This window comes from Plectropomus leopardus, chromosome 6, assembly GCF_008729295.1.
Source record: "Plectropomus leopardus isolate mb chromosome 6, YSFRI_Pleo_2.0, whole genome shotgun sequence".
NCBI classification, from domain to species: Eukaryota; Metazoa; Chordata; class Actinopteri; order Perciformes; family Serranidae; genus Plectropomus; species Plectropomus leopardus.
In genome coordinates, this window is record NC_056468.1 from 19,181,047 (window position 1) to 19,199,675 (window position 18,629).

At 43.0% G+C, this 18,629-nt stretch overlaps 1 protein-coding gene across 1 annotated transcript in view; it reads right to left on the reverse strand.

The window, feature by feature from the left end:
- Positions 1-18,629, reverse strand: part of ebf2 (EBF transcription factor 2) — a 42,016-nt gene that overhangs the window by 10,608 nt on the left and 12,779 nt on the right. The window contains exon 4 of the mRNA XM_042487815.1: positions 17,931-18,004. Within this exon, the coding sequence (XP_042343749.1) occupies positions 17,931-18,004 (74 nt within the window). The remainder of the gene's footprint in view (positions 1-17,930; positions 18,005-18,629) is intronic.

Consider the following 18,629-nt stretch of genomic DNA (forward strand, 5'->3'; position numbering starts at 1 on the left):
CTTCCATCACTCGCTCCAGCTTCCTCCCATGCGATCAGGACCTGGCTTCAAACTAGCTCTCGCTTCCAACAGTGTGTCCAATATTTCTTGATTTGAGCTATTTCTTCAGAGGACAATCAATATTGTTGTTGGCACAGGGCGATTATAATTTATCAGTGAGAGCTCGGACCTCCAACCTCAAAAGCTGCGCTAGACCTCAGTTTTGGGTGGAAACATGTAAAAGTGCACATTTGTAGCCTCTCCCATTTCCTTCTCCTCCTTTTTTCCTCATCAGTTTGGCTTTTCCTTACATGTGCTAGTTGGACCCCATGACAGTATCAGTTTGACATGATTTAAAAGCACTATATATACAGTACGCTGCACAAGGGAACTTATACCGTTTTTTTCCTGCCTCTGAAGAAGGACCATAATCAAAAGTGTTCTGTTTCATTTTACTGCCTCCTTTGGGGGTTATGCTGCATGTATGTTTTATCCTGGCAATGATTCTTATATTATGGCTCATTTTAAAAGAGTATAGCCATTCATTTAGAAGAGGATAAGTCCGCACAAGGACCACATTTTTGGTTTCAGTACCCATGTCAATGGACTGGCTGTGGTTTAGTCACGACAGTTTCCTTGCCACTTGTTTGTTGGATACTTTTCTTTTTCATTAAAAGCCAATTTTGTATCACAACATTTCGGGCAGTAAGTGGAAAAAGTGGTAAACTTCCCTCATAGTATCTGCACCCTGATCTCCATGCTCATCTTTCAGCTAAAATCCACTTAGGCTGCTGCTGGAACTACAGATTGTACTTCTACAATTTTGTATGCCCGCCACCATGGAAACAAAGAGTACAGAGGCAGGAGAGAGAGCTGTCGCTCTCTCAAACTCTGATCAAACGGTAATACTAGCCAGTGCTGATATATTAGAAATCAATATTCTGATACCACATTGCCTAAAATGCTTTCAGAAACATATAGTTAACTGTTTAGCTATAATATAGATTTATTTAATAGGAGAATTTGGAAACAGGAAGTAAGTGCCATACAGTTTCCTGTACTGTAAAAACAGACGCTGAAAATACCGAGATCAAATGGTAAAACTAAGCAACACTGTTCAAATATAAACTAAGATTGTCTTACTGTGTTTCCTATTTCTCACTTTAAATGTTTTCATAAACATAAGCCATATAGTTTCCTTTGGAAAAAGGAGACATGTATAGCTACAGCCACGCTTCATTTGAAACCTACACATCACGCCCCCTCCGAAACCCACAAACACCACAGTTAGTTTAGCTCTGTAACAATCATCTGTATTAATTAAATATGAGGTCAAATGTGGCAATAATTCTCTTTATCCATTTACTTTATTTATTATACATGAAAATGTGATTTATCTTGGGATTTATCGTACCCGAATTCCAACTTTAATCAGCTCTCTTTTAACCTAACACTTCATTGCTTAAGGGTTTATGCTCCTGGACTCAGGAGCAAAACGGGGCTGATCGAGCACTGATAGTGGGCAAATAATGTAACCGTTCCATCCGCAACTCGGAAAAAAAAACCCACCAAGTTCACATTACATCACTCACTAGCAGGAGCATTTATTGGTCCATCCATGCGCAGTGCACTCTGGTAGTTGTAGGTTTTCTACCTCTTGAGGTAAAGCAGATATTACAGCCCCTTTTCTCCGTTTTCTTTGGTCATGTAGCACCAGTCTCAAAAGTATCTGCATCTTTCTACTGCATAGGCAGCCCAGTTTTAATTATCTTTCCAGCAATGAAATACTTCTTAATGTCCATCTAACCAGCAGTCATCATTCATTTGAGTGACTGACATGATAAAACTTGCAGTGATGTCTCGGATAGCGATATCACAACCCTAATTGAGGGGTTGTCTACATCCATCTCGGGCTTTGTGCACTTTCTGAGGGTTCTTGACCTTGTTTGTTGACTTCTTCTCATCATTCCCTGTTTGTATGACACCAGATGCCTCACACACACACACATACGCACACACAGAAACACACATTCACATGCATGCATGCATGCACACTCTAACACACAGACACCCCCACCTTTGCCCCCCCCTCCCAAAATCCCATTGAGTCAACTTTTCACCCCCCCCCCCCAGTTCGGACGCACACAGCTGCAAATGCTGAAATTAAAGCGAGACATTGACGCATATATTAGCATGCATTAGCCGCTTCCCCCTGCCCACTTAACATGCAAATCTCCCAGCCCCGTCGCCTCGCACCTTCTGCCACACATTCATTTGCTGAATTATAATTAGACTAATCTTGCATAATTAATAAGAAGTCGAGGACCCTCTGTTTTTTATCCCCTCCTCTATTGTGGTTGCAAAAGTTTAATATTGCTGTTGTTTGTTTTTGTTTTGGTAATGTAATACACCCACACACCTCCCCATCCAGGGGGAAGAGATGAGGAGAACATGCAAAGAATTGGAGGTGATCTTCATGTCACAAAGAAATTGTAGAGAAAGGCTATTTTCAAAGAACTCCACGAGCTTGGGTGTGTTTGTATTTAATGTGTGCCTTGTTCTTTACATTCACTGAATATTTTAGTGTGTAAAGCAGGCGTAGAATGGTGATTCTGTTTCTATAAAATGCTGTTAAATGAGTAACATGGTGCAAATGAAGCAATTGGGAAACCCCTTTCAACTTCTAAACTATCAGATAAGTTAATAAATGATATGGTTTGCATTTGCTAATAATAAAGCTTGAAAGACTGTAAACAAAAATATAGATTATCTACAAGACAATTTTCCTGTGACATTAAATTACTAACAAATATCACACTGAAACTTAAGCGCAAACTCCTCGTGCTTTTTTTTTTTTGTGATGACAAATTAAAGAAGTAATTGAATTTATTAGACTTTTCTCTGGCCAGCAATAAAACCAGAGTTTTATCTCCCACATCTACCCTCCACAGACACACTTAAGACAGGAAACACAAACAAAACATAGACCCAAGTCTTAAACCTTGGGATCATTTTCCACTGCGGCACCACAGGGAGTCTGTTTTTTTCTCTTCTGTCTTCACTTCTGCATCTCTGTGAAGACCTCCAATCCCCTTTGTCTGCATCTGCTTCAGTTCCCAAGACTAAACACAGGCCTCGCAGCGTGAGGCTGCCATCCCAGTGGTGACAACACGCTTAACTAAAACTAGTTCAACGACCAATCAGCAAGTCACGACACTAAAAACAATAGCAGAAATGCAGTTTTTGTAAATATTTCACCCCTCTGCGCCGACCCTCAGTTTCACGTTTCTCTGTCCGTTGGGGCATCTGTTACACATAAGTGTTACACACTGTGTGTTACATATGGCCTTAATCATGCAACGAGCACCTAAGCAGCACAGGACCCCTAACAAAAATTTTCATAGGCATTCATCAGCACTAATCACTGTTGACATAAACTGCCTTTTCACATAGACATAAAACACATCGCCCTCTGTGCTCATTGTAAATGAAGGTTTACTGGTTGCAGCAGCTCTTGAAGCATGAGATGCAAAAAGGCTTTTATGCAGAGTTCAAGTTAGTTAGCAGCACAGCAAGAAAATGTTCTCCACTTGTTTGCTTTTCTGGGATTTTGGCTTTGGTTTTCCATTTTTTGGGGGGTGCTGCACCAAAGATGACAAATTTATGCTTTAATACAAAAATATGGGAGGAGAAAATTTAAGGGAAAGAATGAGGAGGAGGTCATAATTTTTTGTGCAGTGGACATTGATGCCCTGCTGCTCAGCAAAGAGATGCTTCTCTTCATTTATGTAACCCATAATGCTCAACTATTTATTGCATGAAATAGGAGAGACAAAGCAATTGAGGAAGAGAGAGATAGAAAAGAAGGGAAAGCAAAGACAGAGGAAGGGAGGGAGAATGTTGATGTCCTGTATTCAGGGCCATCACTCATCAGACATCCCCTCCACCACCCCCATTGCTCGTTGAAAAAACAAAACAGTGTCCTGACATCGCAGTGGAGGGGAGCTGAGGGGAGGGCAGGGAGGGTGGGAGGAAAATTAGGAAACCAGATGTGAAGCATTAAAACATACTGACATGCTGAGGGCCTTCCTCTGCCACACTCACACACTGAGAGCACTAACTCATGCAGCAGGCCCCGATACGTGCACGTATGCATGCATATGTCACACGCCGGCCATACAAACCACACACACACACTCACGCGTGATTTCACAGGAAAATACACAGAGACAAATACCAAGCATGTGTGCACAATCAATCATGCAAAAATTTGCAAAAACGATGCCTCAAAAACAAATGCATAAAAGTCATATGTTTGCACGCGCAGGCGGATTTTTAATAAAACATGTAAGTCATGGGACAAAAACACACTGCGGCTCACGGCTATGTGCTAAGATTTGGATAAACCAGTGTTGACCTAAGAATGTTTCACAAATCCACAGATGGGTCATCATGCATCAGTGTATGGATATGCATCCAATTAGTACATGTACCCGGGCCGGGGAACGGCTGGGGCGGGGGAGGGCGGGGGGGGGGGGGGGGTGGAGGTGTTTTGTTTTCCTCCATGGGGAGAGCTGTGTTTGGGGGATGGAGCGGGGAGGCGAGGGGGGGATAGTAATAAATACCCCTGGACCCCAGTCCCCTGGCAGACTGGAAGCTAGACTGGTCACCAGGGTTAACACCCGGGGCACATGACCTTTGACACTGCTAATGGGGCACAGAAAACCCTCCACGAACTGATACCCCCTCTGTCGCATACCACCACAGGACCTTTCACACCAACCTCCCAGCCTAACCCCCCTCCTCCTCTGAAAACATACAGGATATCTGTGGCATCAGCTTCACTCGCCTTTCAACAGCAAACAGCTCACAGCCAAACTGACTCCATTTTTCCCATTTTTGTAACAGCTTGTCTAACGCACACTCAGTCATTGATAAAACAGCTGCAGTTTTCCTCATTTTTACAAGACTGTCACAGAAGCAAACGATTGGTCGATGCATTACCCTAATGTCTGATAGTCTCTCAGCGACATCAGCACTTATCCTCATGTGTGACTTAGGCTTTAAGTTCTGCATAATTAAAGGTGCGACCACTTTAAGTGACATACTTTATGCGATTTGGTCACTTCTGGCTCCAAACATTCAAGCTGATGATGGACAAAATTCTAAACTTGAAGCTTCAAAACAGAAGTCCACAAACCAGTGGGTGATGTCATGGTGGTTATGTCCATTATTTTTAAGTTTATAAGTACAATGTAAAATGTTACACCCTGGATTTACTCAATATAAAAACAACTACCTAAAAATTGTGTGAAGTGAAGAAATTAAATAAATGTAGACCTACTTAGTTCCTCTTCACCACTGGTGAAATATCAATCTATTGATCAGAGGGGCTGAGTATCGACTGTTTTTATAGTCACTGCAGCATTTTGTATCGAATACTGAAAGCTACTAAAAGTGGGAACCAAATTTCAGATTCATAGTCTTGTCATTCAGATAACTACTGGTTTAGATTTTAAAAAATATGTATTTTATTCAGACAAAGTTCTTGTCTGGCTGCTTGCGTACAGACATGATGTAACTTTAACTGCCATAATCATTATTTATGTTGTTATTTGATATTTACACATATTATGAATGTGATTTACTTTATGAATTTTTATGTATTTCATATCAACACTACACAGGAACCATGTTTACAGTCTCTGTTGTGCAGGGAAACATGTAGTTGTGGTAATTTCCTCCAAGTAGACACATGAAGAAGCAAAATTCTTATTCTCTGCTAGAAGCTTTAAATGTTTAAAATGTGATCTTGTATAGCAAGTTTTAAAGAATTTTTGTTCATACAAGTGAACTTATTCCATCTTGACTGTCACCCCCTCCAGAAAATAAACAACAGCGTGCTTATTTCATGTATTTGGACAGTTTGACGGTGGATTTGATGATGGTGATGTTGACTGAAGTGCAACTGAGATGAATCAATCCATCAAGAATCACTGCATCATGTTAGATATTTTCTTGAGAGATTGACAGTAATATCTGAGAAGTTTAGAAGTCTGCTGAATAAAACAAAAAGAAAAACATTACATTCTTTTAAGCAGGAAACCAGGAAAAGTTCTGTTTGATATCAGTAAACTCGGCTATAATATATTCACTCAATTTAAAAAAGAAAGAAAAAGAAAATCATAAATCTTGTCTTTTTTGATGGACTCCAGGTATAGTCTGAGGCAGACAGCGAGCACATGGGGACCTCAGCTCTGTATAAATTTGCCTGGTGGACTGGCTGTGCCCCTCTTGGCCTCTTCTCTGTTGCCTCCCAGGCTGGCTTCACCCCTGCAACCTCAGCCCCAGCCCACCCCGCCTCTAAACTTGAGAACTGTGACAAAGCCAAACATTTAAACCACTAGCACTGATTTATAGAGGTTGGTAGCGCTGTAAAACCCTCAGGCTTGCCACCGCAAAAGTGACTGAGGTACGGCGGCGCTGCGAGGGAAAGAGGGCTGAGGGGAGGAAAGCAGAATGATGGGAAGGGTACACAAGAGGCACTCGAGTGTTTCAACGAGGTTTCTCCTGGGTGCTTTAGTGTTTTACTGCATACCAGCTCGCTAGCTGCTAAATGTGCATCTTGACAATTTAAAATGAATTAATGTTTCAGTCTCCCGAGCTCAGCCAAAAGCATAGATTGCATACAAAGCTTGGCCACAGGGGACCGCGGTCAGCCTGCCAAATAGATGGATATGGATAGATATTCAGAGTCTGGAGAACATGAATTCACAACCAGGACGGGGAATAGAAGTCCCATCAGTGGCCTCACCTCTCCCAGCATGCTCGGTGTGTCCTGAGGGACGAGGATTCAAAATATACTCTCAACTGTCAAATGGAGACACGGAGCACCCATCTACAGCTGAATAGATTTCAAACATACCAGGAGGTCATCTGCAATACACCAACACTAATCTCGTATCCTCGATACCCTTTCAATCAATCAGCCACTAATCAGATTTACCAATAACACGCGTACATCAAAGCTCGACCCGAACCTCTCTCAAAGAAGAACAATGAATCTGGGATGGATGCCACCGAGAGGGAGAGGAGAGGAAAGAGAAGCAACAACAGAAGGAGAAGAGATGTCTTCTTAATTAGCCAGTAATGATAAGATCTGACAAACAACATCTGTTTCCAGAAAGAGAGAGAAGGAGGGGGGGGGGGGGGAGGAAGGAGGGCGAAAAAGAGAGAGAGAGGAAGGAGGACGAAAGAGAGAGAGAGAAGCAGCATAGAAACCTGTGAAGCCTAGACAACAGGGACCTGCTTGTAAGAAAGCAAAGGGGGAGCGGAGGGGATGTGTAAGGGAGGGAACGCTGTGTAGCGTGACACAATAGAAGAACGCAGGATGAGAAGTATAACAGAAGTGAGAGAAAGACAGAAAGGGGAGAGAAATCTGACAGGGTTGAGGGAGTCGAAGAGCCAGGACGAATATGACAGACAGGGGGAGGGAAGTAGATCAAAACGAGAGAAAAAGGAGGGAAGATAGACAGACGCAGGAGAAGGTGAGCTGGATAATGGTGCTGCAGGAGGAGGAGAAGAGGAAGAACGTGTGAAGAGATGGGAATGGAATCACTCCGAGGTCCAGGGTGCGGTAATTTACTGTCCGTGGCTAATACACAGCAAATGTGTGGAGCCGAGGACTGGGAGAGGAGAAGGGGAGCCGGGTGGTGGGGAAGCTGAAAGGAGGGCACGCTGACTGTTGGGGCTCTCAGCATGCCTGCTGGGAGCCTGTCAGCAGTCACATCACCCCCTGCCCTCAGCCCTGACAGATTCATCAGGACCATTACGCACACATACACACACACACACACACGCACGCACACACGTGCTTACACACAAAGCCAAAAGTTTATAGTGACATTGCAATTGCTGTTTTCTGTTTCCCTTTAACTTTTCCTCCATGATGAGGAAAACACAACATCTGTTGCATTAATGATTCAGCCAGAAAAACACAAAAGAGCCAGCAACGTTTTCTGCTGTGCTTTAACTTTAGTATCAGCATCTCAGTGCACAAATCTATCCTGCACCCTGTGCCATCGTCTTCTGTTAGCATGGTGCTATTAAAGCTACAGCCGGTAACTTCTGTGACACTAACTGTGTGACAGATTTGCTGAAACTGTCCTGTAAGAAGTATATGAGATATGAATCTGAATAATATCACGTTCTGCCTCCCACTGCTTCTTATGGCATTCACTGGGATTGACAGTGGAGCATCTACAACAACCAATCAGAGCTGAAGAGTCTCTAAAGCAGCTGTCAATCATGTCAATCACCGCTAATGAAATGCAGTCAAACTGTCAAACTAGGCAGTGCTGATCAAATATGAATTAAGATTCTGTTAATAAATTGCCTTTTTCTTAGCTCAAATTTGTACAGAAATGTATTTTAGTGACTATTTTAGTGAATTTTTTTTTCTAGCCCACTGGCTAGACCAACTTTCTAATTTTAAAGCCAAACAGTACACTAAAACATGTTTGAGGCAAGAAATAGGCAATGCAGTAACAGGAACTCGATTTATATATGATCAGTGCCGCAGAGTTCGATAGTCTGACTGCAGTTCATGAGCAGTGATTGACATGACTGACAGCTGCGTTAAAGACTCCTCAGCACTGAGTGAGTGTCTTCATTCACATGCAGTTAGGTCATAAGACGCAGGAGGAGTATTTTTTCACTAATTATCTGTCTCATTTAGAGCTGTGTGAATATAGAGACAGTTTCAGCAAAAAAAAAGTATTTTTTAAACAAAACTTATCAACTACCAGTGCTGATATATATATTTAATCAAGTATTGTACTTAAGTACAGATTTAATGGACAGGACAGACTAAGAGTGAAAGTGTGAGAGATGTGGTGAGGACATGTTGCGGTGAGGACACAGCCTCTGTACATGGAGCGCCCACTCTACCAAGTGACTTTACTTTACTTGTGTATTTCAATCTCATGCCACTTTCTACTTCTGTTTCTACTTCTGTTCCACTACACTTAAGAGGGATAAACTGTGCTTCTTACTCCACTACAAATATCTTTAAGTTTAGTAACTAATTACTTTACAAATTAAGATTTTTGCCCACAAATCATATTGAAATATACAAGTGCTCCTGAAACAATGAATCAACTAATTAAATAACTCTTTTTTTAATCACCATTTACCTCATTTTCAGTGCAATAAGATTTCAAGGTTCCAGCTTCTCAAACATGAGGACTTTTACTTTTAATACATTTTCCTGATTACTTCAGTAACAGTTTCAATGCCAGACTTTTACCACTAACTGATGATTTTTACAGTGTGGTATTAGTACATTTAGTTGAGGAAAGGATCTGAATACTTCCTCCACTGCCAACAACAGCTTTACAGCACAAGTTGATGTTTTTAAAAATGTAGATCTATTGTATGAAAACTGTATTTAAACGATATCCTTGCCTTTTTCATGTCCCACAGGAGGGATAACTATTGCCTCAAGCATAAGCCAACAAGGACACTTAATCACATTTTATTTAAGAAATACTGCACATGTGTAAATATTAGTGTTGGGGAATGTTCTCAAAAACTGAAAGGCTGGACAATTTCTGGAGAAATGTAACTCCTAGGAGAAATCTAGTCCGTCCAGATTCCAGATAAATAGACAAACAAACAAACAAGGTGGCCAGCGGGGCCAGCTCAGCACCAGGGGGCATTGTTAAGTCATTAGTGAAATTTAAGACCTTAACAGGCCATCACACACACACACACACACACACACACACACACACACACACACACACTAACAGCTCCACCCACATCAGCAGCAACCAGCCAAAGAAAACAGCCCTTGTTCCTAAATACCACTGCTAGCTGGCCTTTGACTCCACACCCACATACACTCACACACACACGAGATCCTGATTATACTGATACAGGATCCTCTTACAAAATAAATAGCAAATGCAGGAATTTCACATGAAAAATAAACCCGCAAACAGAAATCACACGCACACACACACACAACCATATACCGCTCACTTGCCTGCAATGTGAAGCACCTCTAAATCACTCTAATCTGCCCCCTTCTGATCCTCTGAGTGCTCCTACTTAATCTCTACACCGCTCAACCAAAGGTGAACCCTATTAGTGGCCAGACAAATGAGAGGGTTCGCCCCAGCTACTTTGAGAGTGTGAGGCCTTTCAGAGTGCCATTGAGCTGCAACTCAAAACTTCTAAAATGCCTCCCTCCATCCCCTCAGCATCCCACCCTCTCTAAAAGTCCCCCTGCTGTTCCTCCACATTAGCCTATTGGTAGTCCATTCCCATTTCCTCTCAAAACATTTCTCCTGCTCTGTTTCCGACTGCCCCCTCGGTAGGTTCTCTCAAAGAAAACAAACCGGGCCTACTCCTCGTGTCAGAGTTCAAGCCACAACAGCTAACACTGGCCGAAGCAGAGCAAAGGTGACCAAACACAAACTCAGCTCATAACCTACCACTCATTATACACTTCCTGTGCACACTGGAGTCTGGGATCGTCCCAGTTCACGTGAGAGCACGTCGCAGAAAGCTCGGGCCCCACAAGAGGTCCCTGAACTCATTTTCACCAGTCTAACTCTGAGTGAGGCTCTCACTGTTTGAAGCAGTACCTGTCAGTGGATTTGATATTCTAGACATTGCCTCGTCTCTCCCTGTCTGTCTTTGTGTCATTCTCCTCCTTGCATTGCCCCAAGGGAGGAGCCATCCCCGCGGTCCTGTGCCAGCTGCTCAGTGGTCCAGCCTGTGTGCCACTCCGCTGTGTGAGGCGGTGTGCACTGGAGCCTCAGGGCCCTGTCGCCACGCTGCCTGGCCCCCTGCCTGAGGGGCTCGCTGACAGGGGGTCTGGAGGGACTGGACAGTAGTACCCCACCAGGGAAAGACCTGTGACAGCGGACTGAAGGGACCAGTGTGTCTGACTTTGTGTCTGTGCATGTATGTATGTGTGGCACATAGGTAATTTATGCATACATAACAATATTAGTATAAATGTGATGTTTCACATTGTGAGATCAATCAAGCAACACTACGGCCTGATCAGTCTGTGGAGTGAATCCCATCAACTGAGTTTGCTCATAACAGCGTGAGTGTAATATCCAACACAACAAATGATTGGGTGGAAGATATTCGCAGCCAAATTGCCAGAAGAAAATGCTGGCATTGCACGTTTCTGCTGACCATATGTATGTTTCCCGGTTGGCCATGGGCTGTTGTCTTTAAGGTATGTTCAAGTGCAACATTTTGGCTGGGACACAGCTGACAAGAGGCGATTAATAGTCGGTCTTTGTTACCATTAGGTCTTTGACGTCAGTTTGGTGTGACCTTAACAAAACTGGTTGTGTTCTCGCAAGTCATTGATGAGTTTGCAGCAGCTTTTTAGCCACCAGAATTTGATGTTTTTAACAGCCTGTTGCTGTTTTTTCAAAGTGGATAGTGCCAATAAACATCACTACCTAGACATTGCATTTCCAGCCAGGCTTGTGCCTCCAAAAGCTGATAGCTTAAGCCAAAACATGATCTTTTACTTACCATAACCAAGTATTTTATGTGTCTAAACCTAACCACTACTGACTGGTATGATATTCATTACAGTCATACATCATATCATAATATGAAAGGTATATTTACCTCAAGGTTACCATAACAACACCTTTCATTCTAGTACTTAAATGCCATAAAGTTAAGTGAGTCAGTATCATATCCACTGACTGCTCACAAATGAAAAAAATGGATTGCCAGCTTGGCCTGGATAAAAAAACACCCATATACCTTCAGTATCAGTATCAGTATCAGGTTGTAATGCATTATTATATTCTCATAAAACAAATTCCATTCCGTTTTTCAATACTGTGTTGACTTAGAAAACGGTGTTTCTCCATCAATGCTTATTTATCCAGTTCAATGAAAATGTGTTTTCTTGACGATGAGTCTGTAAGTGTCAGTTTGCAACAAGTTTGCCAATATCATCTGCAGCTCTGTCAGCCGCCAGAGACTCAAATGGAGGATTAAAAAAGCGCCTCCTCCACATCCTCTGTAAGTTGGATGTCGGAGGAGGATAGCGATCCACAAAAGTTATTGTCAGAGACCATTTTATGGTCTTTTCTCAGCTACTTCTCTTATAATGTCCTCCTTTCAGATGATTTGTTGTGCCTCGACATCCTGCTTCAGAGTAAAATATATTTTTAACAAACCAAAGGGAAATTAAAACTTGCTCCATTTCACTGGATTTTCGTTGTTTCTTGGCTAAAAGATTGAATAGTTCACGCCTGTCAGGATTTTCACCTCTTAAAAGACTTTTAGACAAGCCATATTTAAGACTATGTGGAAGAAAAGGTAAAGGGAGTGCAGGTACAGCACGCCAGGATCAACAGAGAAACTGCAGTATGAGTTCAACTCTACAGCTAAAGGAGAATCTTATACTTGGAGTATGAGAAACAATCTCCTAAAATGACATTGTTGTCTCACACATAAAACTCTCAAGTGCATATATGATGACCTAACAGGGCGACTTGGCGGCAGTGCGTGAGTATGCATCTGGGAAAGGGGAGGAATTCGACCCTTGACACAGTCCAACAAATGTTACTGCATTTATTCTTTGGCTGATAGTTTAATGTTCCTTTCCCAAAGACTTGAAGCTTCTATTTTCTTTTGGGCTCAAAGCTGAAGAATGAGGAGGCTGGTGTTCCCCTCCATTAGCAGAACAAGGAGAAACTATCTCTCCTGCTGTTAGTGAGGCTCAGACGGAAGTGGCCAGCGTCATCATATACTGTTATTTCTTTTAATTAGTTTAAGACGAGCAGGTGGACGGGCTAACAGATGGTCAGACTGAGACACCACAGACATTTACATACCAGCAACAAATGATATCTGAATAGTTTATTGTCAAACTGTCCAGACAGTGTTAATCCGTAAAAAACTATTAAAAAAAGACCTATAGTTTTACTGCACTGCAGAGGTGAGACTCATGTGTGCATGTGTGTTCATACGTTACCACACTGGAAGATGTCTTTTTGCAGGAAAAATACGTTTGAGAGTTAACATCACCATAAGATCTTAACGAATAATATGTGCAATAATAAACATCCAGCTAGGGATTTTTGTAATTGAGCTGAAACTAAAGCTATCTGCACATCGATTAGGACTGAAGAACAAAACAAAACCCTGCACTGACTAGTTGGAGACAAAGCTGTGGTTCGTGCACATAACTAGAACCAAGACTACAAACAGATCAATACAACCCGCAACCTGAGATTAAGAGTAATGGATTCATCTTGGAGCCCAACATCTGAAGTCAGGGCCCCGGACTAATCATATAGTAAAATGATCAGCTCAGAAGGCAAAATTAACCCTTTAAAAAAAAGCATAAAGACAAAGGTTTTGTTTTGTTTTGTTTTTTAGTTCAGAATTCAAATATCAAAAGCTAATGTGCTCAAGAATGTACACGCCTTTGTGAGCTCATTTTGACTCGAGGGGAGGGAAGCGTCGTATTGACAACATTGGAAAATTCCTATTGATTATTCTTCTTTTCTCTGAGCGCCGGCTTGTTAAAAAAGACCCCTCTTGGAAACACGATCAATTAGTGAGATAGTGCTTGCCATTGATCACCCCCTCTCCGACCCCCCCACCTCACAAGGCTCTTGCTGTGCGATGGATCCCTCCACACACTCCTTATGACCAACTATTGATCTCAGCTTCTTAGCCAAATATAAAAGCACGCACTCGCTCTAAGCACTGACCCCTCCCATCCAAACCGCACAGTCTAATACTAATACTGACATCTGCTTGTCTCCATTGTAAAACCATGGTTCACTCATAAATACAGAGGCCAGCTTTGGCCCAGAACCTATATAGTTTCTCAGAGGTCAGAGGTCAGCATGGCAATAATGCCGCCATTAACAGATCTGCCCGGGTTAATACTTCTCAGAGTGGAGGAGCTTTACACAGACAGTAACAAAAAAATTGTGGAAATGCATGTTTTATACATGAGGTAAATTACTTTTTTAATTTGATTGTTATGTTGATTATTGTAAGGGTAAATTGATTAAACTTTAAGGTATAAAACAGGTAAAAGGGGGAAATTCTCACTTTTAAGGAACTGGACACATGAAATATTTTCTGAAATAAGTTCTGTGCTTTGATAAATGAACTGATTATCAAAACTGTTGTCAATTAATTGTCTTACAAACAGCAAACCAACTGATCCACAACCTCTGCTTGGTCAGTGATCTCAGAGTCAGACACTGATGCACAAAGGCACTTTTGTGACGGTGTAATATGCTGCTGGATGGCATCAGTTTAAAACACTGATGGTAACGAGTTAATAGCTGGAGCTGGACGGAGCAGGTGTGAAGGGAGATGATGGGGCCCAACAAAGCCCAGATTTTCACCCGAGAGCCCAGAGTTTGTTTCTGGTATTAATGTTGAGCCAAATCATTCTAGGGTTTTTTTCTAAACCTAACCACGTGCTTTTGATGCACAAGGAAATGAGTGTAAATACAAGGTAAATACATCAAAAAAACTGATTGCATGAGTGAAGGGAGTTAGTGAAGATTTATGGTGATGCGCCCAGAAGAATCAATGTATCTATCTGTCTATTGATCGATCATCAAACAAATCGGTGAACAAGCCAGTCCATCAGTCAACGCTAAGACACTCTGCCATCAGAGGAGTCACATCAGGCCTGTGAGCGTAGCAGTTCAACAATGTTAAGATTACACAATTGTAAAACTATTAGACACAGCAGGCGGTGGGCCATTAGATAATTCTCCCCGATCTGCAACTGAAGAGTCATCTCTTTGTCAACGACTGCCCTTGCCCTCTTCATCCCTCCGTCCCTCCACCCTCTATCCCTTCACCCCTCCCTATGGATCAGCTGTGATCTCCTCTCTCTCCTTTCACTCAAATCAGGATTAGGGAGAAGAGGAGGCGGAGGGGGGGGTGAAGCAGCAGCAGGAGGAGAAGGGGGAGAGAAAACCGAAACAATATGGAAAGGAGATTAGAAAAGAGGGGGTTTGGGCCGTTTGGGGAATTGCAAACTCCCTTGTGCTTGGGTAGGTGTCCTAATGACACCGCCTAATTATGGCAAAATTAGACAGGCTAAAGGAAAGGAGGGGGTGTTGGTGGAGATGGTAACGTGAGGGGAAAAGAAGAGGAGCAAGGGAATTAAGCAATAAGGAGTGGAAAAGTAAGTGCGTGTGAGAGCGAACAGAAAGAGCAAGAGGGATGTGCAGAAGTACGGATACAAGGCGAGGCAGGGAGGAAGGGAGTGTGGTGCCGAGAGTGAGAGAAAAAGAGAAAAAAGGGTAGAAAGCAGTGGCTGGGCGATAGCAGCGAGTGGGCCCCAGCACGCTGCATGTTAATTGGAGAACAGGTGTTGGGGCTGGGAGCAGGAGGCTGATTACTGGAGCCACAGAAACAGACCGTCTCCTCCACACACACACATGCACAAATGCACATAGCCTGCACACACACATGAATAATTTAAGACCCAAGCAGTGACTAGGGAAAAAGGTCAGCGTAGGGGTCACAGAAACACATAGACAATCGCACATACATCCATATACATACATAAATAAATGTGCAAGGATTCCCCCTCACACGCATGAAAATATACATCCAAACAGTGTATACATCCTCCGACCACACACACACACCTGCCAATCTTTTGACTTTTTCAGTGTGTGGTGTACATACACACAGACGAATGAGAAAGTGCACATGAGGTGGGATAAAAGGGCACAGGGCCATGCAAAAATTCCAGTGGCTTATCAGAAATTAACTGGCTGCTAATAGGCCGCTCCCCGAGGAGAGGATTTCGCAGGCCAGTCAAGAGAGAGAAGCCCCCATCAGGACGGGATATGCCCCGTGTGATTAGAGAGTACAGTAGGTCAATGATTCCATTTAAATCAATCCTCACAGCCGCACACCAGCCTGCACACACACACACACACACACACACACACACACACACACACACACACACACACACTGAGTCACAAAAAGATACAGATCGCTCTTTCCTCACCAGCACGTCGCCCTGTCACTTACAAATTTCGAAGCCATGTTAGGAGGAAGTATAAAAGGGGCGGGTTATTGGGAGAGTAATGTGCTACAGTAAATGAGAAAAGCAGCTGCTCCAAGGTATTCTGGGAAAATTCAAAAAGACAACAGCCCTATTTTTTCCGTTATACGAAAACTATCTTCAGCGGAGATCCTTTGAGACACACTGTCAACAGCCAGCCAGCTTGAACTGAGGAGGGGAAAGAAAAGGGTCCTTGACGTATATGAAGTGAGTGTTTTCTAGACAGGCGATGGTGGGGAAGGAGCGAGATGAGGAGGGAGAGGAGATGAAGTTTGCGTCTATCTATGACATCACAGAGAAAGTATTCCACATACGGTCTGCTTATGAGCATTCATCACACTGGTTAATGCCGGGCAGACAGCGCGAGACCTCCAAAAATCCCTGGGACGTGAAGGCCCTCACACACGCTGATTACTGCGGGGGTCATTCGCCTTTAAGCCTGATAACTGGCTGTCAGAGTGAACATTTACTGCATGCGTGTCTGGTGGTATGAAAGATCCACATGCTTTTGATAAAAAGTAAATCTACACTTTTTGGCAGGTTTCAGGTGCGATGTCGGCTGTTAAACGTACTGAGTGACCAAAGTGAAACAGATCCTAGCAGGCGGAATATAGATCAACAGATAAACAGAAAGTAGAAGAGGAGAAACACATGGGCGACAGACACAAACACAGATACTCTCAACTGCAGCCTCCTTTCAACCCAATCACCAGAGGATTGTTGGCATTGTAGGACATGTTAAATTTGCACATTAAAATGTAACGGATACATAAACTTCATGTTTCAACACTGTTGTGGTTTACGTGTGGTTAGGTTTAGGCACAAAAGCCACTTGGTCAAAGTTAGGAAAATTTCATATTTTGTGTTGAAATACACAGTTATGAGGGCAAAATTTCTGCTGGAAAGATGGCGACATCTTAGTAAAAAAAACAATCGCTTTTCGTGTCTCTATCCCGGCAGGAAATTTAGCAATGTCTTTGTAAGAAACAGCTGCTTTTCATGCAGTATCACAGCAAGAAATGCAGTGATGTCTTGGTAAGTGAACTGCTGCTTTTGTGCCACTAACCTGAAGGGGAATGTAGTGAAGTCTCAGTGAAAAACAACTGCTTTTGTGCCACAATCTCAACAGGAATTGTCGTGATGTGTCAGTAAAAACAACCACCTTTAGTGCCACTATGGCCTCAGGAAATGTAGCATTTCTTGGTAAAAACAACAGCTCCTTGTGCCAATATACTGACAGGAGAAACAGCAATGTTTTGGCAAAAACAACCGCTTTTCCTTCCACTATCCCAGCAGGAAATGCAGCAACAGGTTACAGACTACAGAACACCTGTGTTTGGTGCCTAATAAACTGCTGGAACCACAGCAATGACTCACTAAATCACAACTGATTTTGATGTTTGTTGGTCTTTAACAGTGGTCTGCAGCTTGGCAGGCGTCTCTCCTCAATGACACATTTTTCAACATCTCACCCCTCTTCCAAAAACAAAGTCAGCTCACATACACTGTCACTTTAGAAACGTTGATATGATACATATGGAAACATAAACATTTACATGTGAACTACACAAACATTAACACTACTGCATATATAAATCCAGCTCACATATCCATACATGCACGCTGGTGCTTCTACTCTGCTGTGTAGCTTCTTCTCTCTTGGTTTGTGTAGATTTCCCTACAACCTTTGCACGAACCTGTGATTTCCCTCTCCTCATTTGTGATTGTGTAGGTGCTTATATACAAAGAAAGGGTGACCTCAACATTCAGTATGAAGAGGTGCTTGTCTGAGGTGGTGGACATTGTGTGGGATGTGGTTTGATCTCATTACCTGTCAATGATGACTGGGTCAGAGGGCGTCTCGTTTCGGTTGCCACAACTTTTCTTCTCACAACAGCGGCTGAGTGGGCAGTTTAAAGAGACAGAAAAGAGGGGAAAAAGTCAGTGAGAGGGAAGTAAAAGAAAAAAAACAAATTAAACAGGAGGAGCCATCATTTGTCTCGCCCATCCACATTACAGGCCCAGACTACTCTGTCCCGCAGTCGGCCAAGATCCAGGCGCACACAAAGGAGGCATGAGAGGGGAGGGGAAGAATAGACAAAAGAATAAAAGAGGAAGAAAAGGTACAACAACACACCCTACAAACAGTGAGAGACCATTCAAAAGTGAAAAGCCAGCCAGGCAATCTGTCACATTGATTTCGAAATCAAACTCAACCCCCACACAGCCTCATTGCACGCACACACACACACATACACACACACCATCCCACAACATCCTACCATTCGTCAGCAGTCCTGTCCGAGGAGCCTGCTGGCGAATCAGCTCTGAATGGTCTCTCACTGTTTGTAGGATGTGTTGTTCTACNCCCCCCCCAGCTGTGACGCTTGCCCTGTGCCTCTTCGGCTCCGTTATTAGCCAGCTGTGAGTCACATCCGGGCATCTGCTGGCTACACAATGGCAAACCCCACTCCGTCTTAGCCCCCCTCCCCATGTCCCACCCCCCTATCCTTCCCCCTGCTGCCCTCGA